This window comes from Zalophus californianus, chromosome 15, assembly GCF_009762305.2.
Source record: "Zalophus californianus isolate mZalCal1 chromosome 15, mZalCal1.pri.v2, whole genome shotgun sequence".
NCBI classification, from domain to species: Eukaryota; Metazoa; Chordata; class Mammalia; order Carnivora; family Otariidae; genus Zalophus; species Zalophus californianus.
Genome location: NC_045609.1, coordinates 57265024 through 57292852, shown reverse-complemented (window position 1 = coordinate 57292852; position 27829 = coordinate 57265024). Strand labels below are relative to the sequence as shown.

General features: G+C 44.2%; 2 protein-coding genes across 4 annotated transcripts in view; one reads left to right on the top strand and one right to left on the bottom strand.

The window, feature by feature from the left end:
• UBTD1 (ubiquitin domain containing 1) overlaps positions 1-1229 on the bottom strand; it is a 55376-nt gene extending 54147 nt beyond the window's left edge. The window contains exon 1 of the mRNA XM_027587958.2: positions 596-1229. Within this exon, the coding sequence (XP_027443759.1) occupies positions 596-665 (70 nt within the window). The 5' untranslated portion in view covers positions 666-1229. The remainder of the gene's footprint in view (positions 1-595) is intronic.
• Positions 1230-1372: 143 nt separating this feature from the next.
• Positions 1373-27829, top strand: part of MMS19 (MMS19 homolog, cytosolic iron-sulfur assembly component) — a 33212-nt gene continuing 6755 nt past the window's right edge. Inside the window, exons 1-16 of one of the 3 annotated variants that reach the window (XM_027587935.2) lie at positions 1373-1622; positions 14441-14489; positions 16876-16976; positions 17762-17847; positions 18223-18297; positions 18708-18777; positions 19168-19296; positions 19386-19447; positions 24254-24340; positions 24801-24875; positions 25460-25537; positions 26057-26195; positions 26448-26602; positions 26856-26934; positions 27219-27344; positions 27734-27815. In XM_027587935.2, coding sequence (XP_027443736.1) covers positions 1511-1622; positions 14441-14489; positions 16876-16976; positions 17762-17847; positions 18223-18297; positions 18708-18777; positions 19168-19296; positions 19386-19447; positions 24254-24340; positions 24801-24875; positions 25460-25537; positions 26057-26195; positions 26448-26602; positions 26856-26934; positions 27219-27344; positions 27734-27815 — 1505 coding nt within the window. In that variant the 5' untranslated portion in view covers positions 1373-1510. Of the gene's footprint in view, positions 1623-14440; positions 14490-16875; positions 16977-17761; positions 17848-18222; positions 18298-18707; positions 18778-19167; positions 19297-19385; positions 19448-24253; positions 24341-24800; positions 24876-25459; positions 25538-26056; positions 26196-26447; positions 26603-26855; positions 26935-27218; positions 27345-27733; positions 27816-27829 lie in introns of those variants that run through there. The other 2 variants (XM_027587936.1, XM_027587937.1) reach the window with 2 other exon arrangements.

The window sequence follows — 27829 nt, the reverse complement described above, 5'->3', positions numbered from 1 at the left end:
GCGCGATTCCCACCCCACACCCCACCTTTTCTAGACTCCAGACAGCCGGGAGGCTCTAAAAAGCCCTGCGGGAAAAAGAAAGATTTCTTTCCCAGAGTCCTGCGCTGCTTTTGCCAGTTGGATTCCGGCAGACACGATCTGCAGCCCGATAATGACACAGGCAGTCTCTGGGAGAGCGACAGTTCTCGCTCGCTCCGAGTTCTGGGGACGACTGGCCGCCCGCGTCGTGCCCCGACGGGCCAGTCTCCGACCCCGACCGGGCTGCCAGGCCAGCGGCGCCCCCATCCCGGGCCCCCTCCCCTCAACCGGCCCCACTGCGGTCTGCAAACATTTCCTGCCCCCACCCCCACCCCCATTCGGAGCTTCCCAGTTGGAGCGAGTTGGGCTCGCAGCCGGGTCAGCGCTCGCAGTTGCCCCAACTCGGCTCCCCCGGCCACTAGGGCTGGAGAGCGGGCCCCCGTCTGGCTCCGGAGCAGCCATCTGGGAAACCCAGGCGCCAGGAGCCGTGGGAGGTCGCTTGTGAAGCCTAGCGCTCGGGCGAGGAGGGGGACAACTGGCGAGGCGCCCGTGGCCCTGCTCCCTTCCTCGTCGTTACCTGCTCGCTTGCGGGGGTGTCCCGGGGCGGCCGGCCTCTCCCGGCGCTGTCTCCCCACGCAGTTGCCCATGCTGGCTCTTCAGCCGGGCCCCATGCACCGGAGGCGGCGGGCTTGTCGGCTGCTCCGTGCTTCTGCCCCGGACGGCGACGTCCCGGGTCAACGGCTCCTGCCTCCCCGCATCGGGCGCTCCTCGATCTCCCCCCGGGGGCGCGCTCTGCCCGGGCGCCGGCTTCGCCACAAACTTTGCGGGCGAGGGGAGTGAGGGAGGTGGCCGATTCCCCAGCACAGTCCCAGGTGGCCGGGCCAGGGGGGCCCGCGACGGTGCCCGGCCGGAGACCAGCTCCGCGGGAGGGGCGGAGAGAGGGGGCGGGCACCTTCGCAGCTACTCCCTGATCGCCCGGGGCTCCCAGCTGGGGCCGGCCCCCCGGAGCCTGTCACTCACCTGCCTAACCCCGCCCCAGCCCGGCCCAGCTCCCTGCCGCCGGCTCGCGGTGCCCGCGCCTCCGCCACCGCCCGCCCCAGGTGCGCATGTGACCGACGGCACCGCCCCCTCGGGCCGGGCCTGATTTTCTCATTGGCTTCCCCCAGGGTGTGTACCGCCCCTTGGCCCCACCCAGCCAGGTGTCCGCCCCGCCACCCGTCTCCCCGGGAGCCGAGCCGGGAATTATTCGCCCTCAATGGCCCCGGCTGCGTGCCCAGCGGCCGCCTTCCCTGCCCGCGCCACCGCCCCGACTTCAAGCCCCGCCCCTCAGGGAGGGACCGTCCCATCCCTCCCAGGAGCCGGCAGGCACGTGATCCAGGGAGCGCCCCGTCTCTTTAACCTTCGCCAGGCAATTGGCTCAGGAGGCGCGTGCGCTTAGAGGCCCGTCCCGTGCCACCGCCCACTTCCCCTCCCACGGTCTCTGGTTCGCGTCATGGCCGCCGCCGCCGCTCTGGAGGCGGTGGCGCCTACGGGCGCACTGTGGGGCCTCGTGCACGACTTCGTCATGGGTCAGCAGGAGGGCCCCGCTGACCAAGTGGTTGCAGGTACGGCAGACGGCGCCGCGCGGCTTCCGCATGGGGCCGACAAGAGGGAGCGGCCTCAGTACAGCCGCCGGGCGGGAAGGGAGTGAGGGGACAGCGGTGACTTTGAGAGATTGGTCTGGGGCTGGTTGTGAGCACTGCGTGCTTAAGAGCCGTAACAAATTGAGAGTCGCTTGCGTCTTCCTTAAAGCGCCTTTACGCCCCTCATCTTAGTAGATAGTCTCTCCCAGAGACTCCGTGCTCCAGCTGGGGTTAGAGAATCATTACCGAGTCACAGATGAGGAAACTGAAGCCCGGAGAGGGCAGGAGACTCGCACACTAGGCAGAGGGGGGGCAGCTGGGACTCAGACCTAGGTCCTCCAGTCCAAAATCTGGTACTCCCGCCGCGAAACCACGTTGTTTGGCGGAGGCTGACGTGAGAAGCGGCATCTTCGGCGGCCTCAGCTCTAGTCGCGTGGCATGTTGGGAGTGGCCGAGCGGCGCGATCTCTGACTGGCTGTCACAGGAGAGAGGAGGGGAGAAGCCGGGAGCGGGGGGAGGGGGGGGAGTTTGAGATGTTCTGGTATGCTCCTTAAGACTTTCCCTCCGTGTCTTGGTAAAGTTCTTGATTAATTTGCTTCATGATTTTTTTATGTGGTGTTTGTTTTTATCTTTTCCGCAGATCTCCAGTTTCTTGCTTTTGACCAGTTCAGGGATCTCTTCTCTAAGATCAGCTTAATCAAAATTTGAATAAAACAAATTCCAGATTTCCTTAGGAGTCAGAGACTTCACTGTTTCAGGAAAAAAAAAAATCTAAAAAGTTGAGTGTTAGGAGGCCTTCAGACTTAAGTAATAGAATACCAAATTACCTCGTCAATACAAATGAGCCGTGTCTATTTTTGGAAATTTTGCGTGCTTGGGAAAAAGTAAAAGATATTTTTCTTAAAAATTGAACATATTTTATTTATTTATTTATTTTAATTTTATTTACTTATTTGACAAAGAGAGACACACAGCGAGAGAGGGAACACAAGCAGGGGGAGTGGGGGAGGGAGAAGCAGGCTTCCCGCGGAGCAGGGAGCCCGATGCGGGGCTCGATCCCAGGACCCTGGGACCATGACCTGAGCTGAAGGCAGATCCTTAATGACTGAGCCACCCAGGCGCCCCTGAACATATTTTAGAATATGTGAGAAGTGGATAAGGTGAATCTGTGAGAAAGTATAATACTTTGGTCCTTAGCAGTTCCACTTTCATTCAGTCATCCCACCATTATTGAGCACATGTTATTCTCCAAACAGGATACAAAGCAATAGGAATATAAATACAGATTAGTTTACATCTGTGCCCACCAGGAACTTATACTGTGGTGGGAAAGACAACCATGCAAACAGATAGTATTACCACACCTTAAAAGGGCCACCCCCTATATGGGGTATGTGCAAGGTGGCAAGGAAGCATCAAAGAGCAAAAGCCTGGTGCTGTCATTCGTCCAAATTTTAACTTCTTACAGCTTTATAAAGTATAGTATGTTATCAATGCCGTTTTCCCCAGTGTTTTCTTACGAAAAATTTCAAACATACAGCAGAGAATTTCATAACAGGAACACCCACACACACCACCTAAACTACCATTAACATTTATTTATTTTTGTCATTAACATTTTAATATAACTTGCTTTATCGGTTATCTTTCCATCTATTTAAATTGCAGATATCAGTACACTTCCTCCTAAATACTTTGGTAGGCATGTTATTAACTAGGATTTGTTTATAGTTTATTTTGGTGTACAATTTATATTGAATGAAGTGTACAGTCTTAAGTGTAATGTTCACTGATTTTGAAAAATGCATATGCCTACCCCCTGCTGTTACAGCAGTGCCATTTGTAACTGTTCTTTCACATTTATACATCATGAACACAATAATTTTGGATTTTTCAAATTCAAAACACACTTGAGAAGACAGCATGGATAAGGACGGCCAAGTTCTGATAAATACCTGTGTAAAATTTATATTTTTTATGCTTGAAAAAATGGCCTAAACTACTGTCTAGTTTAAATTTAACTCAGCTCGACTAAGACTGTAACACTAGCCCTGTTGTAATTTAGCCTTCCTGACTAGGAAAGGGGGTTGGTAGAAACATAAAGTTAGAAAAGAAAAGGTTTGGTGGGGTTGGATTATGCATAACCTTGATTCCAGGCAGAGGGATTTGAATGACCTATTGTAGGTAATAGAAATCATTGTAGATCCTTGAGCAAGAGAGTCACATAATGAAAGTGGATTTGAGGATTAAATTGATATTCTCAATCTGAGATGACAGCCCTAGTTAAAATTTTGAAGGCTGACAGAGTTTTGAAGCATTCCCAGAATAAGATGTGCTTTCTAATCTAGCCTGAAGTCTAGTTTTGTTAGCACTAAAGGGGCCAGCTTTCTATTCAGCCACTCACAACAGCAGCCTGTCCTACAAATTGTAAATGCAGAAGGAACACCTTGTAATCACAGGCAGCTATGACCAACTTTGTTTTGTACCTTTGCACTGGAGTTCCTGAAGAAAGTAGGTGTCAGATGTAAAGGTACAAATGACGGAAGAGAAATGACCCGGTAGGCTAAGGGTTAAAGTTTTTTTTTAAGTTTTATTTGACAGTGCGCAGAAGCAGGTGGAGTGGCAGGCTGAGGGGGAAGGAGAAACAGGCTTCCTGCTGAGCAGGGAGCCTGATGCGGGGCTCGATCCTAGGACTCTGGGATCATGACTTGGGCTGAAGGCAGATGCTTGAACAACTGAGCCACCCAGGTGCTCCCTTTTTTTTTTAAGATTTTATTTAGGGGCGCCTGCCTCTCCCTCTGCCATTCCCCCTCACCCCCCACTTGTGCTCTCTGGCTCTCTCTCTATCAAATAAATAAATAAAATATTAAAAAAAAAGATTTTATTTATTCCAGAGAGAGTAGGGGGAGGGGCAGAGGGAGAGAGACAAAAAGACTCTGCACTGAGCGCGGAGCCCCGATCCCAGGACCCTGGGATCCTGACCTCAGCCAAAACAGAGAGACGCTTAACTGGCTGAGCCATCCAGGCGCCCCAGGATTAAAGACTTTTCATCCTAGCATTCAAAGGTTGCCACTACCTGGCCCAGCCCTTATTCTTACCAGTCCCCTCCTGGACCTTTAGTGGCAGGCGGCTGCCTGGATTTGCTATTTCCTGAGTGCTTTCCTTCCCAGTTCCTTTCACTAGCTCCATCTCGTCAAAGTTAGACCTCGGATCCAAGGCCCAGCTTAAGTGCTTACTGCCTGCCCCCCAAGTGTTTCCTGATTGCTCCAGCCAGACATCATCTCCCACTTCAAAATCTTTGTGGTATTTATTTCTCAGCCACTCATTTATTAGCACTTATTAAGCAGACTTGTTCATAACCCCTCACTTATTAGAAGACTTGTGTCGTAGCTATTTCTATGTATCTCTCCACCTCCTGTCCTAGGCCTACCACCCGAGTCTCCTGGAGACTAGCATAAGTAAGTATACAGTAAAAAACTATGTAAGTGAATGGAATGAGAGATGTTAAAGGAAGAATCTGTGGAATTCGGGGCCTAACTAGTTACAGGGCTTGAAGGAGAAGGAGGACTCCAAGATGACCCCGAGCTTTTGAGACTGAGGATGAGCAAAAGAGAAGTTTCTTTGTCCAAAAATGGAGGTTGGGAAGGAACTGATTTTGAAGAGTGTGAGGTTTGGACATGTTGATGGATATAAATTTTCTTCCTTTCATGGATTTTCCTTCGTTTTGGTCTTTATTGTATTGTCCCACTTTAGTGGGAAACCACTATTCCTGAAACCGAAAGATTGTTAAACAACAATAAAACAGTTCTGTGAAATGTCTGTGGCATCCTCGGCAGAAAAGGCATTTTGAGAGCTTGATTAGAACGGAGTCCTGTTTGGGATTTTTCTCTTTCCTGCTCCTTCACGTCCTTCGCCCTTCCTCCATTGGCTGCTCCTCCAGATTCTCAAGAGGCTGCAACTCGGTCAGACAGAGGTCTGATTGTGCATTCTGCCAGTCTCATATAAATACTTCTTTGATGACTCCTCAGTGTTCCACATGAACTGGTGCCCTGCTGAGGGAAGTGTGGGTAGTTAGGAGGTGCTGGTAGGTCCATTTTTAGAGAGTAAATCTTGGACACGCTGGAAAAACTTAGGTCTACTTATGTAGGGAAAGGAACTTAACGCTTGTTTTTCCTTCATGCCAGTGAGACTACCTTTAGGAGAATTAACTCCTTATTAGCTTCTTTCATCCCAGGAGTCCAAGTGCATAATTAACTGTACTTCCAGATATTCAGGTATTTATTGTTTGGGAGAACTTATAGTGTTAAGAGAATGAGTCACTTAAAGTTAGTGATGGATGGTTCATAAACCCAGGAATTTTACTCCTTTCTTATGCTAAGTCTCTGTTTATATCACTATGGTAACACTGAGTTTGTTAACGCTGTGATTATTTTTTAAAGATTTTATTTATTTATTTAATTGACAGAGAGAGAGAGAGACAGACAGTGGGGGAGGGAGGAGCAGGCTTCCTGCCGAGCAGGGAGCCCGATGCGGGGCTCCATCCCAGGACACTGGGATCATGACCTGAGCAGAAGGCAGTCGCTTAACCAACTGACCCACCCAGGCGCCCCGCTGTGATTGTTTTAAATGTCTTTCTGCCCCAACAGACGGGGCTCCTTAGAGCTCCCTGTCTATAGTTCTGTGTCCAGGCCTAACCCAATACCTGATTTATAATAGGTGCTTAATAAATGTTGGATGAATAAATAAAAACAAATACACATGACGATTTTGTTAAAGAATTAGGGAGAAACACAGAAGGGGGTAATTTGATTTTGGGAATCAGGGAGGGCTTCACAAAAGAGTTGACATTTGAGCTGGGTCTTGAAGAATTGAATTTTGACAAGGGCAGGAAGGAGGCATTTCAAACCGAGCGAACATTTACAGGAGTAACAACATGGAAGAGCTTGATATGTTGGGACTTGACTGAATGATAGGAATCATGATGAAAGGTGAGGCTAGAGGTGATTTGGGGACTAAATTGTAAGGACATCAAGCCAAGGAGTCAGGTCTTAGGCAGTAAGGAGCAAAAGGAGATTGGTGGGCAGAGAAGTACTTGTGTATTTTAGGGAGGTAATTCTAGATAGAATGTCGATGAATTAAAAGGCCTTTTTAAAAAACTGAGGAAAAATTCACTTTAACCATTTTAAGTGTACAGTTAATTGGCTTTTAACATTCATGATGTTCCACAACCATCACCACTATCTAAAAATTCCAGAACATTTTTTTAGCACACCAAAAAGCAGAGGACTCTTGCTATATAGTCTGGTTATAGGGATGAAAAGGAAGAGTCATTTAAAAGACATTTCTGAGGCACCTGGGTGGTTCAGTCGGTTAAGTGTCTGACTCCGTTTCAGCTCAGGTCCTGATCTCAGGTCATGAGATTGAGTCCCACCTTGAGCTCTGTGCTCAGTGCAGTCAGCTTGAGATTCTCTTTCCCTCTCCCTTTGCCCCTCCCCCCTGCACAAACACATGCGTGCTCTCTCTCAAATAAATCTTTTAAAAAAAGAATACAACATTTCTGAGGTAGATTCAACAGAACTAGAATAAAATATTAGATTTAGTTACCTTTGTGAAAACATCCTCAAAATACTAGTTTTTTTGCCACCGTACTCACCATTTTCTTTCTCTCGTTTATTATTGTGACAGCTATACAGCTAATATAAATAACGTTTCCTAATTTTGTATTACTTTTATATTTCACTTTGTCTTTTATGTTTGAGCTGCATTAATTCAAGATAGGATCCTTGTGAAAAGTATGCAGACCAAAAAGGCTCTGCCAGGAGGGTTCACCCATACACAGGGATTCAAGGAATCACATGCAAATGGGTGTTTATTGTAATTATAAAGCAGCCAGTTTCATAATACTGTATGCTTCATGGTGAAGAAGTCTTTTTCATTTATCAAATTTGAGGCAACCTGTAGGAGAGGGAATTAACTAGTAAGGGGAATGAACTAGTAATTTTGTCCAGTGATGGAAATAGTTCACATCCTGATTGGGGTGTTGATTGCCCAGGGTATACATTTGCTAAAACTCATCAAGTTGTACTGTTAATATCTGTGCATTTCACTGTATGTAAATTATATGACATTTTTAAAGATTTTATTTATTTGTCAGAGAGAGAGAGCACAAACAGAGGGAGATGCAGGCTCCCTGCTGAGCAGGGAGCCCGAGACGGGGCCGATCCCAGGACCGTGGGATCATGACCTGAGCTGAAGGCAGACGCTTAACAACTGAGCCACCCAGGCGCCCCAGAAATGTAGTGTTTAGATAGGGTTTTCAGCAGAGTTTCCTGGACTTTGGCCAAGAGGTTCCAAAAAGGCACACTTTTCCACCTTCCCAAATTGTGCAATACTCTTTTATAGTGTATAACCCAGAAAAGAGTATCTCCGTTCACTTCAGTGTTGCCATTAAGGAATTGGGTACAGAGCCCAAAACTGTCAGTTCCTTGGTTTGCCCTGTTAGTCTGGCTGTTTTCCCTTCCCCCACCCTACAGCCTGCACATTTTTTCCCTTGGCTCTTTCTCAGGAGCAGGGACAGCAGCTGGGCCTTCCACACCCTGGCACGAGCAGGGCTAAGAGTGCCTGATGTCTAAATTGGTGCCAGTCACTAGCTATGAATCCTGACTAGAGCACTCCTTTTCCCAGTCGATTTGGACTTATTCTAGTACCAGCGTGAGCCTCTACCCAGTTCTGCCCACAGCTTTGTTCTGAGACCACAGACTTAAGGGGAACAGGAAGGTTAGGAGTTTTCTCAAGCCTCTTTCACTCTAGCCAAAGTCTTGTGTTGGTGAGAGCTAACATATTAGGTCTAGCATTTAGATTTAGGTGGGTTGGGGACCCAGAACAGGCTGCTGGAAGTAATTCCCTGATTGCCACACCTTATTGAGCTAGAACTCCTCTGTTAGTCAAGCCCTTAGGAGGATTGCTAACCTTTTACTCTCTGTTTCCTCCTTGAGAATATATCCCAAGGTGGTCCTGATAGATCTATATGAATTACTGTTGTGTTAAAAATGTATTTTAAAGGGGTGCCTGGGTAGCTCAGTTGGTTAAGCGTCTCACTCTTGATCTCAGCTCAGGTCTTGATCTCAGGGTCGTGAGTTCAAGCCCCACATTGGGCTCCACACTGGGCATGGAGCCTACTTAAGAAAAAAATGTATTTTGGGGTGCCTGAGTGGCTCAGTCGTTAAACGTCTGCTTTCAGCTCAGGTCATGATCCCAGGGTCTGGGATCGAGCCCACATTGGGCTCCCTGCTCAGCGGGAAGCCTGCTTCTCCCTCTCACACTCCCCCTGCTTGTGTTCCCTCTCTCACTGTCTCTGTCAGATAAATAAATAAAATCTTTTTTAAAAATGTATTTTAGGGGCGCCTGGGTGGCTCAGTTGGTTAAGCGACTGCCTTCGGCTCAGGTCATGATCCCAGGGTCCTGGGATTGAGCCCCGCATCGGGCTCCCTTCTTGGCCAGAAGCCTGCTTCTCCCTCTCCCACTCCCCCTGCTTGTGTTCCCTCTCATTGCTGTCTCTCTCTCTCTCTCTCTCTCTCTCAAGTAAATAAATAAAATTTTTTTAAAAATGTATTTTAAAAAATAAGTAATATGGGGCACCTGGGTGGCTCCATTGGTTAAGCGTTTGCCTTCAGCTCAGGTCATGATCCTGGGGTCCTGGGATCGGGCCTGCATCAGGCTCCCTGCTCATGCTCTCTCTCACTTTCTTGCTCGCATGTTCTCTCTCTTTCTCGAATAAATAAATAAAATCTTTAAAAAAATAAGTAATATATTTACATGGTACAATATTTAAAAGGTACAAAAGGATACACAGAAAAGTCTCCCTTCTATCTCAATGTGGAATGCAGACTGTGACAAATGCATCTACTGTATTACTAGTATATGATGTGTCCTCACTAAAGGCGTGGGGAGAGCTGATCTAAGTGACTCGCTAAAACAGTGTTTTGGAAACTAAGTCTAAAGGCAAATGCTGCAGCACTCTTACTTCTAAATCTGTTTCTCACAGAGATTGACAATTCTGAAAGTAATTTATAGCTATACTAGGGTTGAAAAACTAATAAATGGTAGATAATAGGAACCAGATTTCTCACTGTCAGAAACAAATTACAAATAAGAAAAAAAAAACAGGGAGGCTAGAATGGACCCTGTGGTCCAGGATTAGAGCTGGAGACTTTAATATTTTATGTTTATTATAATATATATGGATAGAAAAATAATGAAAGATATGTATGTAAACGTAGGTTAATACATACATATATTTCCCAGCTCTCTCTGCCAAGGAAGGCCTAGGAGCAGTGGTACCCCAATAGCAACAAGCACAGTCACACCCAGATCTTGGTTTGTAATACCATTCTTCAATAAAAGAAACCTAGGCTTCTTGGAGAAAAGGCAAATTCTACAGCTGGGACAAAGAAATTACAGGATGAGACTAGTATTTTGTAGTGCTAAAAAAGTAAGAAACTACCTAAAAAATAAAATGATGGGGTGCCTGGCTGGCTCAGTTGGTAGAGCATGTGACTCTTGATCTCGGGGTTGTGAGTTCAAGCCCCACACTAGGTGCAGAGATTACTTAAAAAACAAAGAAACAATAATGGGCTGGCTGTGTTCCAATAAAACTTCTTTTTTTAAGATTTTATTCATTTGAGAGAGCGAGAAAGAGAGAGAGAGAGCACATGAGAGGGGGGAGGGTCAGAGGGAGAAGCAGACTCCCCGCTGAGCAGGGAGCCCGATGCGGTACTCAATCCCTGGACCCCAGGATCATGACCTGAGCCAAAGACAGTCGGTCAACCAACTGAGCCACCCAGGCGCCCCCAATAAAACTTTATAAAAATAATAAAAGGATGGGACAAGAGACAACCTAAAAAAGCTCCCCATGGCCAAAGATAGAACAATTTGAACAGCAAAATAACCTCGTATTGGATTATAACCTGAAGTGTAAAATAAATATACATGAATCTATTCTGATGTAAAATAAATGACTGAATAAATGGGGAGAAGAAATGAATCTTCCTTACAGAATAATTCCACATAATATAGGTAGGTATATAGATACTCCTCTTTTTAGGAAGTGGAGTTTAACTTCTCCTTCCCCCTTGAGTATAAGTGGGGCTGAGTGACTCCCTTCCAAAGAAGAGAGTATGAGAAAGGAAAAATAGTAACTATATAGTGCAGAGACCCGGATGACACTACCTTGACCAAGTAATCAGAGTAAAAATCACCAATAAAAAGTAAGTCCTATTGATACCTTGTACCCCTGGTGTATGGTATGATATGATAAGATGAGAAGGGCACTTCACCTCTGTTATTCTCAAAACCCATGTCTCTAGTCTAATCATAAGGAAAACATCCAACACACCCAAATTGAGGGACATTCTATAAAGTACTTCTTTGAGATATCAAGGTAATAAAAAACAATACTGAGAAACTTTCACAGACCAGAGGAGACCAAGGATTCACAGTGGCTAATTGCAATGCGGTATCCTTAACTGGATCCTGAGACAGAAAAATGACATTAGTGGAAAAACTGGTAAAATCTAAATACAGCCTAGAGTTTAATAGTCATATACCAATGCTAATCTCTAACTCTAAAATCATTCCAAAATAAAACATCTGTTTTTTAAAAAGCTTACCTCAGTCCCCTACTTATCCAGTGTCCCTCCTTGGAGACAACCAATATTACTAGTTCCTTTTATCTTCTAAATAGATAAGATAGATAGGTAAATAGATCATCCATCCATCCATTAAAAACAATGCTGTGCACTTAGTAGTATATATGCTATTTATGTACACTGCCCTACTTTTAGATCATGTCCCGTTATCAGTGTGTACGCACACACACATTTAGTCTTGTACATTTTTTTTTCTAAGTGGCTGCAGAGAATTCCATTGTATGGATATACTGTAATTTATTTAACTGGTTTTGTTTCTTTCTTTCGAGATTATTTATTTATTTATTTATTTATTTGAGAGCGTGAGTGAGTGGGAACACAAGCAAGGTGAGGGGCAGAGGGAGAAGCAGACTCCCCGCTGAGCAGGGAACCCCAATGTGGGGCTCAATCCTGGGACTCCAGGATCATGACCTGTGCTGAAGGTAGATGCTCAACCAACTGAGCCACCCAAGCACCCCTATTTAACTGGTTTCTTATTGATGGCCATTTGTTATTGAAAGTCATTTGTTATAAATAACTCTGTAATGAATAACCTTGTACATGCATTATTTTGCACTTTTACAAGTATATGGGATAAATTTTGAGAAGATTCCCTGGATTAAAGCATATGTACACTTGTAATTTTTACTAAAGACATTGTCAAATTGCCCTCCATAAAGGGGTTGTGGCAATTTATATTCCACCTACAATGTATAAGAGTGCCTATTTCTGCATACCATCACTAAACATAGGTGTATTACAAAGTTTTTTTTAATCTCTGCCAATCTAGTATATTAAAAACAAAGTTTTTATATAGTTTAATCTGCATTTCTATGGTGAATATGGGTATCTTCTGTAAAATGCCTGTTCATTTTTTGGTTTTGTTCGTTTTTAAATTCCTTGTTGACCTTTTTTTAAATATTAAATTTAATTTCAGTTAATTAACATATAGTGTGTTCTTAGTTTCAGAGGTAGATTTCAGTGATTCATATTCACTGGGTATATAACACCCAGTGGTCATTATATCACATGCCCTCCCTAATACCCGTCACCAAGTTACCCCATCCCCCCACCCCTCTCCCCTCCAGCAACCCTCAGTTGGTTTCCTTTTTTTTTAATTAAGATTTTATTTATTTGTTTGAGATAGAGCATGAGCTGGGGAGAGGGGCAGAGGGAGAGGGACAAGCACACTCCCCACTGAGCAGGGAGCCCAACAAGGGGCTCAATTCCAGGACCCTGGGATCATGACCTGAGCAGAAGGCAGATGCTTAACTGACTGAGCCACCCAGGTCCCCTCTCTCAGTTTGTTTCCTATGATTAAGAGTCTCTTATGGTTTATCTCCTCTGATTTCGTCTTGTTTTATTTTTCCCACCCTTTCCCTATGCTCCTCTGTTTTGTTTCTTAAACTTCACAGATAAGTGAAATCATAAAATTGTCTTTCTCTGATTGACTTATTTTGCTTAGCATAATACCCTCTAGTTGCATCCACGTCGTTGCAAATGGCAAGATTTCATTTTTTTGGTGGCTGAGTAATGTTCCATTGTGTGTGTGTGTGTGTGTGTGTGTGTGTGTGTGTGTGTGTGTGTGTGTGTGTACACCACGTCTTTATTCATTCATCTCCTTATTGATCTTTTTCTCATTGATTTGTGGGAGCTCTTTATATGTTGTCAGAAAAGCCCTTTGTTGCGCGCCTGGGTGGCTCCGTTGGTTAAGCAACTGCCTTCGGCTCAGGTCATGATCCTGGGGTCCCGGGATCGAGTCCCGCATCGGGCTCTCTGCTCAGCGGGGAGTCTGCTTCTCCCTCTGACCCTCCCCCCTCTCATGTACTCTCTCTCTCAAATAAATAAATAAATCTTTAAAAAAAAAAAGAGTCCTTTGTTATAAGAATCGCAAATATGTTTTCCCAGTTGGTCTTATGATGTATTTTTGTTTGTTTTTTTCCTGCAGAAAATGTACTTTTTTTAATGTAGCTGATTTTAACCAGTTTTTTTTTTATGGCTTTTGAGTTTTATGTTAAGTATACTTAGGAATTTTCTCATATCTTTTTAATCCATTTGAAAAGCTTACTTTGATGAATGATTCAGAGCCAAGACTTTTTTTCCAAATATTTACCCAATCATTTCAGCACCATTTATTGAATAGTCTGTGTTTTTCCTATTAATTGAAATACGCTTGAATAGAATTCTCATATGCATTTGTATCTCTTTCTGGACTTTCTATTCTATTTCTATACCATTGATTTCTTTGTTTAAATATGAGCTCATATTATCCTGGTTGTTTTTTTTACTTTTATTCTAGAAACTTCAAGTATTTTCAGAAGTACACACACACAAAAGTACACACTAATTTAGTTATTGTGACTTTATAACAATTTTTTAATATCTGGAGGGTCCACTTTCCCTCCTGCCCCCATTACTCTTTTTCAGAATTTGCCTAATTATCTGTTATTTTTTGCACTTTAACTTTAGAGTAAGCTTATCTAGTTCCCCCCAAAATAAAACTTCTACTGGTATTTTTGCAGAGATTATCTTAAAATTATTTGGGGAGGCATGTCATCTTGGAGTGTTTCACAAATATGACATGCCTTTCTATTTGTTCGAATTTTCTTTTGTGAATCCTCACTGGTGCTTTTAAGTTTTCACTATTCAGATCTTCATTTTTTTTGTTAAATTTATATCCAGGTATCCCCCCCACACCCCTCCCTTTTTTTTCTTCTATCGCATATAGGATCTTTTTTCCTTTAGATCATTTTACAGGGTATTTTGTGTATATATGTATATGTGAGGGTTCTTCATTTCATAATATTAATTTTGTACTTAGCCACCCTATTGAATCATTTTACGTGTAGTATTCCTTCAGTTATTTCTCTTGGATTTTCCAAGTGTACAGCCATATTTACAAATGATATGTTTATTTCCTTTTCAGTTTTTACAGTTGAAGTGGCGTGTTTGAAGTGTTATAGTAATACCTCTCATGTAGAAGGGACTCTTGGTGAGCATAGTGGGCCCCAAGGTACAAACCCTAGGATAGGTGGAAACACTGGTAATTAGAGCCTTTGAACCCTAGGACTGAGTTTTGTTTTTTCATGTTTTTTTTTCTTTTGTTCCCTCTAGATGTGAAATCTGGGAGCTATACCGTCTTACAAGTGGTAGAAGCCCTTGGGTAAGAGCCTCTGTTGTTGAGCGCCCTTCTCTAACCCTGCCTGTGCACTCTGAAAAGGTTATTTTGTACACTGCTGCTTTCCTGGAGCTAACTGGTCCTGAATTTCTCCTACTGTAGCCCAACACCCCCTTTTTGTATCAGTATCTCCGTCTAAGCCTGTGTTTGTCCTGAAATAAGTTTCACGCCACCTGACTAAAGTTCCTAAGGGAGTGTAGGAAGTTCCTGGATCAGCCCACAGGTGTGGGGTGAAATGGGTGGTTGAAGGCCATCAACTGTTCATTAGAACTGGGATTCTTCCTGTGCTTCTTAAAGACCCATGTGCCCCCATGGGATTCTGGTCAGCCTGGATCTGACTCACACCTGCTCATGGGCTCTGCCTGGGGAGTTGCCAGGAAGCTGACCTTGCACCAGTTCCTCACTATAGGAAACTTGGGGAAACAGCTGGAAAATCAGTATTAAAAGCAGATATCTAAGCACCAGAGGAGGTATGTGCTTGTACTCTGATGCCTGCTTTTCTCCTGTTTTATACTTGGTAGACCATCTAAATTGACAAGTCTTGTTTGCAAAGGTTGTTAACTGTCACAGCCAGCTTATCTTCTGAAGCAGAAAGGTAGAAAATTGGGAGGGTGGGGTGGAATGTAGGTCACTATTATGCATCTCTCCCATGTAAGAGACCATTTGGCCTTTCTACACATGTGGCCTTTGTCCATTTAAAAAATCACAGCTCTCTCTCTCTCTATATATATATGTTATATGTAATTCAGATATGTAATTCATATCAGTTTTTATATATGATATATGTAATTCATGTATCATAAAGTTCATCATATTTTGTGTATTCACAGATTTCTGCAAACCTTACTTTAATCAATTTTAGAACATTTTCATTACCTCAAAAAAAAAAAAAAAAAACAAAACCCATGCCCATTAGCAGCCACTATTCCCTCCTCTTCTCAGCCCCTGGCAACCACTAATTTACTTTCTACCTCTGTGGATTTGCCAGTTTTGGAAATTTCATATAAACAGAATCATACAACATGTAACCTTTGTGACTGGCTACTTAGCATAATGTTTTCAGTTTATCCCTGTTGTAGCTCTTGTCAGTACTTCATTTCTTGCTGAAAAATAATCTGTTATATGAATATACCACATTTTGTTCAACAATTCATCAGGTGGTGGTTATGGGTTGTTTCCAAATTTGGAGTATTCTGAATAATGCTGCTATGAACATTTGTGTGCCTTAGTCCTTTGTTAAACGCACAGTTTTCTACTTCTGAACAGGGTCCTTTCTACAAGATCCTATTATGGGGATCCAGTCAAGGGTGATTTTATTTTTGCCCCTTTACCCCTAGTTATAGATACCCTTATCCTTGAGATTTCAGTCAAATGTCCTGGTCAGCTCTCCTTCAGAAATCTTCTGCTTCATACATTTACTTGCTTAGATTTATTCCAGTGTGTTTAAATGTAATCTCTATAAAAGCTATTTTAAGATAAGTCACCTTATTGCTTCAGTCCAGGTTTTCCCATTCAACAATCCTAAATAGTTAAAACCTTTATTCTGACCATCTTACTTTATAAGCTTCCAGTTATAAAGATTTTCTTTTCCCGTAAGACCTTGGTTGCTCTCAGCATTTTTTTCCTTGGTAGTAATATATTCATTCTCCTGTTTTGGTAGAAGTTGCAGCTGCCCATCATCTGTTGAGCCCTATGGGTAGCTACTAAGCTCTGTTTCAGAGGAATGTCACTATCATCTAAGAGTAAGCCCAATGCCCAGTCAGTGCCTAGAGATGGATACTTCTGTTTGCTGTGGTGTCAGATGAGCCTCTAATGAATGCCAGGTCAATCTGAGGATTGGGTCTTTAGGCTCTGGCTTTACTATTATTTGTAATACTAGGTACCTACAGAATACCTTCCTGGGCTGGCTTCCATGCCCAAGGGGTGAGTGTAACTAATTTCAAAATATTCCTTCAAAAGTTTGGTGGGCGCCTGGGTGACTTAGTTGAGCAACCGACTCTTAATCTCAGCTCAGGTCTTGATCTCAGGGTTGTGAGTTCAGGCCCTGTGTTGGGCTCCATGCTAGGCATGGAGCCTACTTTAAAAAAACAACAAAAAAAAACATGGGGCTCCTGGGTGGCTCTATCAGTTGAATGTCTGACTCTTGATTTCGGTTCAGGTCATGATCTCAGGGTCATGGATCAAGCCCCATGTCAGGCGCCATGCTTAGCAGGGAGTTAGCTTGAGATTCTCTCCCTCTCCTTCTCCCTCTCCCTCTGCTCCTCCCACCACTCACATGCTCTCTGTCTCTCTAAAATAAATAAATAAAATCTTAAAAAAAAAAAAGTGTAAACAGGGTTATGTCAGGCTCTCTATCTTTACTTTCCCCCAGGTCCTCTCTAGAAAATCCAGAACCCCGAACTCGGGCACGAGGAATCCAGCTTCTGTCACAGGTGCTACTCCAGTGTCAGTCCTTGCTCCTGGAGAAGGAAGGTACTGGCATCACTAGTAGGAGTGTCTTCCTGGATTGCTGAGCCAAGGCCTTCCTTGTCTATTCAAGCCAACTTTACAGGGAGGGAGGGAAGAAGGGAAGACAAGGAATCTGTGAACTACTAATTCAGCATCTTCACTCCTCCTGGTATATGTGGCAGAGATGATAAGAATCGTGACTGAAGACAATGGGATTTCAAATGTAGCCTTAGACATTTTTTTCAGTGTATCTTCCCCTCTCTGTAAAATGGACAAAGTAGTACTTCATAGAGTGGAAGAGTATGTAATGAAACATCAAGTGCTTTGAAGTCCCAAGGAAAAAAGCCAACAACTTATTTATCTTCTATAACATAGTAGGAAAACTACAACCTGTTTTTATAAATAAAGTTTTATTAGCCTATAACCACACCCATTTGTTTATCTCTTGTTTATGTTGCTTTTATGTTACAGCAGCTGAGTTGAGCAGAATTAAGTACTTGTGACCCATACTTTGTCGTGCAAGCCTAAGCTATTTACTCTCTGGCCCTTTGAGAAAGTTTGTCAACTCCCGTTCTGTAGAAAGGAAGTTCTGGGGTAAAAGTGGGTTCAACTGTGGACCTATGTGAGAATGGATAATAAAAGATGTTCACCTATTTTCCTAACTGATCAAGGCACTCTCAAATGGGAGGGCATGGGACATACCTCTTAGTGAAGGAGAAAATTTGTAGTGAAGCCCAAACAGGAACAGCTTTTACAGACTTTGGGAAGGAGCCTGTGTAAAATAATGGCTGCATTTCTGGTTTGTGCAGTGGTACACCTGATCCTATTTTACGAGAACCGGCTGAAGGACCATCATCTTGTGATCCCATCTGTCCTGCAAGGTTTGAGAGCACTTGTGAGTTCTTTTTCATTACATACTATGTTTGCAGGAGCCTTTTTCCAGTGAATTTTGTCCTTGTCCTTTGGCGGGGAGACTCCCAAGTGCTGAGGAGCAGATGCCCAAATGTGGGACTAAACTAGTGTCAGCTAACTTCACTTCTGTTTCTAGTCTAGAGAGTAAAAGTATTTTGGGGGGACTGGAATTCAGAACCAAAGTGCAAGGAGCTGCAGAGAATTAATCAGATTGAGAAAAGGAACCACATTTATCACTCTTAGCACTTCTTCCTGAACCTGGATGTTGTGTTTCCCACTGTAGCTAATTATACCTCTTTTGGGATTGTGTCTTCAAGGCTAGAATTCCCTCTGTGTTCACACATCTCTTCTTCCCCAGAGCCTGTGTGTCGCCCTGCCTCCAGGGCTGGCTGTCTCTGTGCTTAAAGCTGTCTTCCAGGAAGTCCACGTCCAGGTGAGTGAAGACAGTCACTTTTGTATTCTCTGTCTTCCAGCCCTGACATATATGACAAGGATTAGGTGGCAAAAAAATACTGCCTTCTAAGTCCTGAATTTTTTCAGGTCTTTGACCATGTTTACATGCTAGTCTTTGCTACTCTATAAGGAGAAGGAGCCAGGCCATTATGTCTGACCTGTGTCCTCTCACACCTGGAGAAAGTAAAGCAGACAGGTTTTGGTTATTGGCCCCAGTGCTGTAACTGCTAAGCCAATAGCCATAACCTTTCTCTGCACTTCTTAGGTTCATCTTATACTAGTATAAAGAGCACTGTCCACTTAGAGATTATGAAGCAGGAAGTAGTTTTGTCAGCTTAGGTATTCTTTGAGCACTTTCTTTACTTAGTTCCGGTCTCTCCCACCCCCAAGTCCCTGCCGCAGATGGACCGACACACAGTCTACAGTATCATCACCAACTTCATGCAAACCCGCGAAGAAGGTAAGAGGCAGGGTTCTTTGGCAAGTCTGAAAAGCAAGCATATCCGTTTTCGCCCCATTATCAGTACTCATGTTTAGCCTGGAAGTCCTATAGGAGACCCAATACTCTGAAAAGAATGAAGGGAAACTGGGGGGTCCACTCAGTCCCAAGTAAAGGAATGTAGAGTTTGGGCTAATATTTTAAATTCTTACCTCTAATGGTTATATACTGATGCACATCTCTTCACTGCACTCTCTTGGAATGTGTACTCTCTTGGAATAGGAAAACAAAAAGGGTCTGCTCTGGGAGGCAGCAAAGGTGGGCTAGCGATAGTAGAGGGAGAACACAAGCCAGAAGAAAGCCCAGCTTTCTATCTCAAGGGATGGTAGTGACCTGTTCTTTCCTCCCCAGAGCTGAAGGGCCTTGGAGCGGACTTCACCTTTGGCTTCATCCAGGTGATGGATGGGGAAAAGGATCCCCGAAATCTTCTGGTGGCTTTCCGCATTGTCCATGACCTCATCTCCAGGGACTATAGCCTGGGTACGTCCTTATAGCTTGAATTAGCTGGTTAGGGCTTGTCCGATGAGTGAAAATTGTAAGTTGACCTCATTGTTTCTCTGTTACCTTAGGACCCTTTGTGGAGGAGTTGTTTGAAGTGACGTCCTGTTACTTCCCTATTGATTTTACCCCTGTAAGTAGCCCCTTTTATTCATTCATTCATTTGTTCATTCATTGATTCATTCGAATATTCCTTGAGTCCTCCTGTGAGTCAGGTCCAGTTCTGGGCACTGAAGGGACAGCAATGAACAAAAGAGACATTCCCTGCCCTCGTGAGCTTACGTTTTGGTAAACTGGGAAATGGAGAAGCATTTGCCATCGAGGAAGGATTCAATTCAGTGGGTATTGGGGGGCTCCTCAGGCTACAGGATTGTAAAACATGGTTCCTGCCCTTGAAAGCTGAAACAAGTAACAATATGAGATTATGGACCAAAACAAGTGGTGTTATAGTTGTTCAGAGAAGACCAAGTTCAGTGTGAGCTAGAGTAGGAAGAGTAGGAAGGAATTCACAGATAAGATGGGATTTCAATTGGTTTCTGAGGAATGATAGGATGTAATCCTGGAGTCTGAGGGGTGATCTCAGGCAAAAGAAACAAATTGACAAAGAAGGAAGACCCAATTGAGCGCAGTATATACAGCATGCTCTGACCCCCTTGGACCTTCCTCTCACTCTGCATCTTGATATCCCTTCTACTTCCAGAAACTCAGAGTCACACCACTATATGGGTGTGCATGGGTATGTGTACCGCAAGCATTAGTGGTTTCAAAGAAATGAAAGGCGTTAAATCACAGCACACCAAATAACATCTGAGTATTGACTCTTAGCTCTTTTAAAGTTACACAGCCATCTTTTTTGCAGGGACCTCCTTCCCAGCTTATTCCAGTTGACACCATGGTCCTTGGGGCCACCTCTCTTAAAATTCTCTTCATCTCTTCTGTAGTAGTCATCACTATTTCTAACTCAGAAGAACTTATGCCTTTGAAATCTTGAAAGCTCTTTGTTAGGCCACCAGGTTTCTCTGTTTTTGCTTTATTTTTTGTTTGTTTTGAAAAGATAATACATTCACATGATCCAAATCTAAATGCTGTAAAAAGGTGAAAAATCTGTCTACCATAATTTCTTTCTCTGTTGTCAACCAGTTTTACCAATTATGTCTGTATTTTACAGAACTTTTTCATCCATATATAAACAAATGATCCCCAGTCCCTACCAGTGGCAGCATATGTATACACTTTTCCTGTACTTGGCCTTTTTCACTTAGTGTATCTTGGAGAGTGCTCCATATTGGTATATAAGTTAGTTCTTTATTCTTTATGGCTGTGTAGTATTCCTTTCAGTGTGAATACCTAATTAATTTCCCTAGTCCTCTGTAGGATAAAGATTGTTGCTAATCTTTTGTTGTTACAGGCAGTGCTGCAACTTATATATCCTGTACATGTATCGTTTCACATATATATGGATATAATAGTAGGATAAATTCCTAAAAGTGGAGTTGCTGGAATATATTCATTTATAATTTTAGGGCAGGAAAGAGTATGTCATTCACTTTTTTGAAAGGTAATAGAGTGAGCATGATTCAACATTTAAAGGATGGAGGGTGAAGCCTTTTTATACCCCTTTCCTGCAACCACCCATTTTCCTTTTAAAGATCATCACTGCTCTCAACTGCTTATCCATTTTCTCAGATATTCTAGGTGAAAAAAAGTTATAGATAATTATAAGAGAGTTTCTCTTTATTTGAGCAAAATAAATTTTTTTTTGTAAGTAAACTCTATGCCCAACATGGGGCTTGAACTCAGTACCCTGAGATCAAGAGTCGCATGCTCTAACTGAGCCAACCAGGTGCCCCTCAAGCAGATTTTTGTATGTTCTTCTGCACTGCAGTCTATATGGGAAGCAGAAAGCTCTTGTCAATTAAAATAAGAGATACCCGGCTTTCGTGTAACTCTGTTACACTAAAGATACATTCTTTATGGTCCTGTCAATCCCTTTTGGCCATATGCCATCATCATAGTGGATCACATCAGTGTAACTGAGGGTTTCTTTGATTTTCAGTATGCATATATGCTCATTCTAGAGCAGGGGCAGGCAAACTTTTCTGTAAAGGACCAGATAGTGACTATTTTAGGCTTTGCAAGCTGTATCATTTCTGTCACAACTCTTCAGCTCTGCTGTTCTAACACAAAAATGGTCATAGACACTGGAATGTGGTAGTGTCTGTATTGCAATAAAACTTTATAGGCATGAAGGGGCGCCTGGGTGGCTCCGACATTAAGCATCTGCCTTTGGCTCAGGTCATGATCCCAGGGTCCTGGGATCAAGCCCGGTGTTGGGCTCCCTGCTCAGCGGAAGCCTGCTTATCCCTCTCCCACTCCCCCTGCTTGTGTTCACTCTCTCACTGTGTCTCTCTCTGTCAGATAAATAAAATCTTTAAAAAAAGCTTTATAGGCATGGAAATTTAAATTTCATATAATTTTCATGTGTCATAAGATATTACTCTTTTGGGGGTGCCTGGGTGGCTCAGTCGGTCAAGTGTCTGCCTCTGGCTCGGGTCATGATCTCAGGGTCCTGGGATCAAACCCCTCATCAGGCTCCGAGTTTAGCAGGGAGTCTGCTTCTCCTTCTGCCCCTAAGCCCCCCCAAAATAGATAAGTTTTTTTTTTTTTTTGAGATTTTATTCATTCAGTTCACAGAGAGAGAGACAGCGAGAGAGGGAACACAAGCAGGGGGGAGTGGGAGAGGGAGAAGCAGGCATCCCACCTAGCATGGAGCCCGATGCGGGGCTCGATCCCAGGACCCCGGGATCATGATCTGAGCCAGAGACAGACGCCCAACGACTGAGTCACCCAGGTACCCCTCAAATAAATAAAATCTTAAAAAAAAAAAGATATTCTTTTGATTTTTTTTTTCCCCCCAACCATTTAAAAATGTAAAAGTCAGGGGATTGAGAGTACACTTATCTTGATGAGCACCAAGTAATATGTAGAATCACTGAATCGCTATATTATATACCTGAAACTAATTTAACACTGTAAACTACACTGGAATTAGAAGAAAAAAAATGTAAAAACCATGCTTAACTTGGCCATACATACAGTCTCAAGTGGTTGCTTCCTATTCCTAATGCAAAGGAGGTGTTGAATCTTCCTTTACCATCACCCTTGGGATTCCTTTATCCTTGCTCTTGCATCAGAGACCCTATTTCCCCAGGCCGTCTACTGCAGCTATAGCTCTAAGATTAGAGACGTCTGTTGTACCTTCTCCAGAGAATTAAACGTCCAGATTCTGCTGGAGAGCTGGAGAACGGGAGGAGCTGGGAAGCAATCTAGGTGGTCAGATTTCTTCTCTAACCCCACTCCCAATTCCAAAGGCACCCGGTACTGCAGTGTATATGGGTAGTTACTCAGCTTTTTCCAAGCCTACTGAGGATTCTGTTGTCTTGGCCTGTTGAGTCATTTTCTTATCCATCTGCTTTTCAGCTCCTAAAATTTTATTGCCAGCACCTCTTAATCTATTTTCTTCAACCTTTAGCTTTATGTCTTTTAAATTTTTATTTCTATTTTTTTTTAAGTAAGCTCTACACCCAGTGTAGGGCTTGCACTCACAACCCCAAGATCAGGAGTTGCATACTCTATCAACTGAGCCAGACAGGTGCTCCTAGCTTTATATTTTGTTTTTTTTTGTTTTGTTTGTTTTGGTTTTTGGTTTGTAGATTTTATTTATTTATTTGAGAGAGAGAACACAAGCAGGGGGAGAGGGAGAGGGAGAAGCAGGCTCCCTGCTGAGCAAGGAGCCCAATGCGGGACTCGATCCCAGGACCCTGGGATCATGACCTGAGCTGAAGGCAGATGCTTATGGACTGAGCCACCCAGGCGCCCTAGCTTTATGTCTTAAAAGAAAATCCCTTTGCTATATTTTTGGTGTTGCTTCTAAAGAGGAAAAGGAAAATCTGATACATGCTTTCAGTCTGGCTTTTTGACACAGAAACCATCAATGCTTTTTATGTTCCCAGAATTATACCTTTTTTATAAGGGTGAAAAAATAGAAATGTCCATCAAAGGGGAATTATTTAAATAAATTGTGGCTCAACTATACAATGAAATAGTATCAGCCACTAAACCTAATGTGAAAGAATAATTTAATATTACAGAAAAATGGACCTAATATATTAAGTGGGAAAAGAAGATCATAAATCATATGTTCAAAACAATCACACTTTCTTTTTTTTAAGATTTTATTTATTTGGGCGCCTGGGTGGCTCAGTTGTTAAGTATCTGCCTTCGGCTCGGGTCATGATCCCAGGGTCCTGGGATCGAGTCCCGCACTGGGCTTCCTGCTCAGCGGGAAGCCTGCTTCTCCCTCTCCCACTCCCCCTGCTTGTGTTCCTTCTCTCGCTGTCTCTCTCTCTGTTGAAAAATAAATAAAATCTTTAAAAATATATATATTTATTTAACAGAGACAGCAAGCGAGGGAACACAAGCAGGGGGAGTAGGAGAGGGAGAAGCAGGCTTCCCGCTGAGCAGGGAGCCCGATGCTGGGCTCGATCCCAGGACCCTGGCATCATGACCCGAGCCGAAGGCAGATACTTAACAACTGAGCCACCCAGGCGCCCCAACAATCACACTTTTAAAAGTATATTTTAAAGAGAAAACAGTGTCTACTAACATATAGTCACAATATATAGAGAGAGAAGAAAAATAATGTACCAGAAAGTCAGAGTGCTTCTCTCTTGAGTGGCAAGATGATAGATCAGATAGAAAATAAATGCCCAACAGACAGAAATTCTCAAGGAATGTGTAAGCAAGTCTTCCTGCTGGGGCCTCCTGTCACACTATTCTGTCAGATTGGGTGTAAATTTCACCCAGTGCTGGGTTAAATCATGTGTCTAAGAGTGGTCTGAAGAGTTGTGCAAACCCTTGGCCCTTCTCCCTTTTCCAGCCACCTAATGATCCCCATGGTATCCAGAGAGAAGATCTCATCCTGAGTCTTCGAGCTGTGCTGGCTTCGACACCGCGATTTGCCGAGGTGGGTCTAGCCAAGGTTAGGTGTGTAGCCTCTGCCCAAAGAAGGCTCTGAAGAAAGAACAGTAAGAGCATGGGGAAAAAGAAAGATCCAGAATACATTTTTAGGGTATGGCATCCTGCAAGTGTCTTCATGCTTATGTGGCAAGTATCTTCAGATCTTCAAAGTGGAAACCTTTACCATCTCTTTGTTTAAAATAATAATCCAATCTCTATATGGTGCTATCTTTTAAAATCCTGTAGTGTTGCCAACTAGCTCATTTTTCAGGTTAACTGGGAGTCTGGCCGCAGCTTGGCAGGAAGGTTGGTTTACAGTCACAACTCCTGACTCAACTTTTTGTAGCTCTTTAATGTAGCCCCTACCCCTGGGGACAGGTGGTAATAAGGGTGTAGTTGACCTTGGTGCTTTGGTGTGGCTATGACACTACCCATCTCAGGCTTCAGTTCTTCCTTCTCTCCCACAGTTCCTGCTGCCCCTGCTGATTGAGAAAGTGGATTCTGAGATTTTGAGTGCCAAGCTGGATTCTCTGCAGACTCTGGTGAGGGATTTCTCTTTTTTTCCAGGGTCCAGCTGCCTTTAGACAATGTAGAGGTACTAAAGGGTATAAACTCAGAGTCAGGGAATAGTTCAGTGGCCTTCATGAGAGGGATACCCAGAATCTGGGCCTGTATGTTGACCCAAAGCCCTCCCAGATACATATTGTCTGGTCCAATAGTAACTGAGTGGCAGCTGAGGAAAGGCTGACCAGGGCTCCTCCTTTTTTTTTTTTTTAAGATTTTATTTATTCATTTGAGAGAGAGAGAATGAGGGAAAAGCAGACTCCCCGCTGAGCTGGAAGCCCGACATGGGACTCGATCCCAGGACGCTGAGATCATGACCCGAGCTGAAGGCAGACCCTTAACCATCTGAGCCACCCACGCATCCCAGGGCTCCTTCTTTATGCTTGTTTTCCATCAGTCAGGATGAGCTCCCATTTTTCTGTGACCTGATAGGATTCTTGTGAAATCCTGCTGGTTCTTCTGCTCAGAGCCATGCTTCTTCAGGTGCCATTTTGCTGAGGTGCCTGCATGTCCTCGGAAGTCTGATTGTGTAGATAGCTGATACCTACACTTTCCTTGGCAGAATGCTTGTTGTGCTGTGTACGGCCAGAAGGAACTAAAGGACTTCCTTCCCAGCCTTTGGGCTTCTATCCGCAGAGAGGTGAGTGTTAATTAGATAAACTCACTACTCTTAACTCCCAGTTGTCAGGCATCAGAGGAAGTAACACACCCTGTCCTTTTCCCTGTCGCAAGCCAGTAAAGGGGCATACGTCTAGTTGAATGACGGGGGAGAAAGTCCCTACATAGGGTCAGCTGTTTGGTGATGGCACACAATCACTTTTGCATCCTTCCATGGTAAGGAGCATAGGTCATGGTGCCTCTGGCACCATACTTAATAAGGGGGTGGAGGGGAGAGGAAGAGAGGTAGGAAAGGGGATCCCAATAGCCAATGCTCCAAGTCGGTATCCTGTTTCTCAAAAAGTATGTGTACCAATTCTAGTGGGGCTAAGGACTTGGTGAGAATACACCTGTTGAGAAGAAACTCACTTCAGTGGTTAATTTCCATTGCTCTGCCCTAAAGGCTCTCAAAGCCCACCTCTCAAAGAAAACAGGCAGTGGGTGGGTGGGCTCTCACCTTGTGCAGGCTCACCTCAGTAGCCATGGGATCCCTCCCTGACAGGTGTTCCAGACGGCAAGTGAGCGGGTGGAGGCCGATGGCCTGGCGGCCCTCCACTCTCTGACTGCGTGTTTGTCTCGCTCTGTGCTGAGAGCTGATGCTGAGGACTTCCTTGACTCCTTCCTTAGCAACATTCTACAGGGTAATGGGGCCATGGCAGCCAGAAAGGGGGTTGAGCACCACAGAAAGAAGTTCCATAAAGCCAGTGACCTTTTATGACTAGCCCTCCATGTTCAGTGATTTGGGTGCTGGAGCCCTACTTTGAATCAAAAACACTTTGAGTGGTAACTGCTAGCAAACTGTCCCAGGTCTCAATCTCTAACTTCTGTGGACTGCAGGGGAATCAGGCAACATTCAGCCTACTCCCCAGGTCTGTGATGTGCTGCCTCTCTAGACTGCAGGCACCATCTTTGTGAACCGGACATGAAACTGGTGTGGCCTAGTGCCAAACTGTTGCAGGCAGCTGCAGGTGCATCTGCTCGGGCCTGTGACCACATCACCAGCAACGTGTTGCCTTTACTGCTGGAACAGTTCCACAAGCACAGTCAGGTAAGGAGATGGAATCTTTTGAGGAAATGATGGGACCTCTTGCTAGGATCCCTTTCACAGAGAGAGAGCTAAGTGTTGAGCTTGTCCCAGATCGTATATCTTGGGTTTTGCTCTCATCAGTTGCTGCTGGTTTCCTTGTTGATTCTCTTCCTGACACTCTTACATAAAAGAATAATTCTCCCTCCTTCGAGAGGAGCAGGACTGAAATCCTTTAAAATATTCTTTGATCCCTATACACCTTAAAACATTACAGAGCAACCAGCGACGGACAATCCTTGAAATGATCCTGGGTTTCTTGAAGCTGCACCAGAAATGGAGCTATGAAGACAAGGGTGAGATCACCTTCCAGGTGTGGTGTCCTGGGGGCTGCTGAGCACTGTATTCCTATAAAGGATGGCAGGCAAAGAATGCTGCAGAGAAGTACTCTAGAACAACAGTGGTCCTGTTGTTCTGAGGTTGTAGCACAAGAGAACACTTAATCAGATGAGGCCTGTTTATTTTTTCCCCAGTGTACTTCCGGGACACCCAGTGGATTAAGTTCTTTGAATCTTGCCCCAAGTTGTCTTTGCAACACTGCTAAGTCTGGGCTTCCCTCTAACCTGGACTTTGTCCCTAGATGAAAGGCCGCTGAATGGCTTCAAGGACCAGCTATGCTCATTGGTGTTCATGGCTCTGACAGACCCCAGCACCCAGCTTCAGCTTGTTGGCATCCGTACACTCGCAGTCTTGGGTGCCCAGCCAGGTACACTTAAGAGAAAGAGAAAAGAAAGGGTATTGGTCCTTCCTTGCGATTTTCTGTCTTCAATGAAGAGCAACCTTAATACCCTAGTTCTCACCGCAACTGTGGATGATTTGGGATTTTTTTTTTTTTAAGATTCTATTTGAGAGAAAGAGAGTGTGCATAAGCGGGGGGAGGGGCAGAGAAACAAGCAGACATCCTGCTGAGCGGCGAGCCTGACAGCGCGGGGCTTGATCCCAGGACCCTGAGATCATGACCTGAGCCAAAGTCAGCAGCTTAACCGACTGAACCACCCAGGCGCCCCGCAGTTTGGGATATCTAATAGGACTTTGGAAAGGGTTTTGGTGGCTACAGAGGAAGAAAGATGAGGTTTGTGTTTCTTTCTAACACAGATCTCCTGTCTTCTGGGGACTTGGAGCTGGCAGTGGGTCACCTGTACAGACTGAGCTTCCTGGAGGAGGACTCCCAGAGTTGGTGAGACTCAAAAG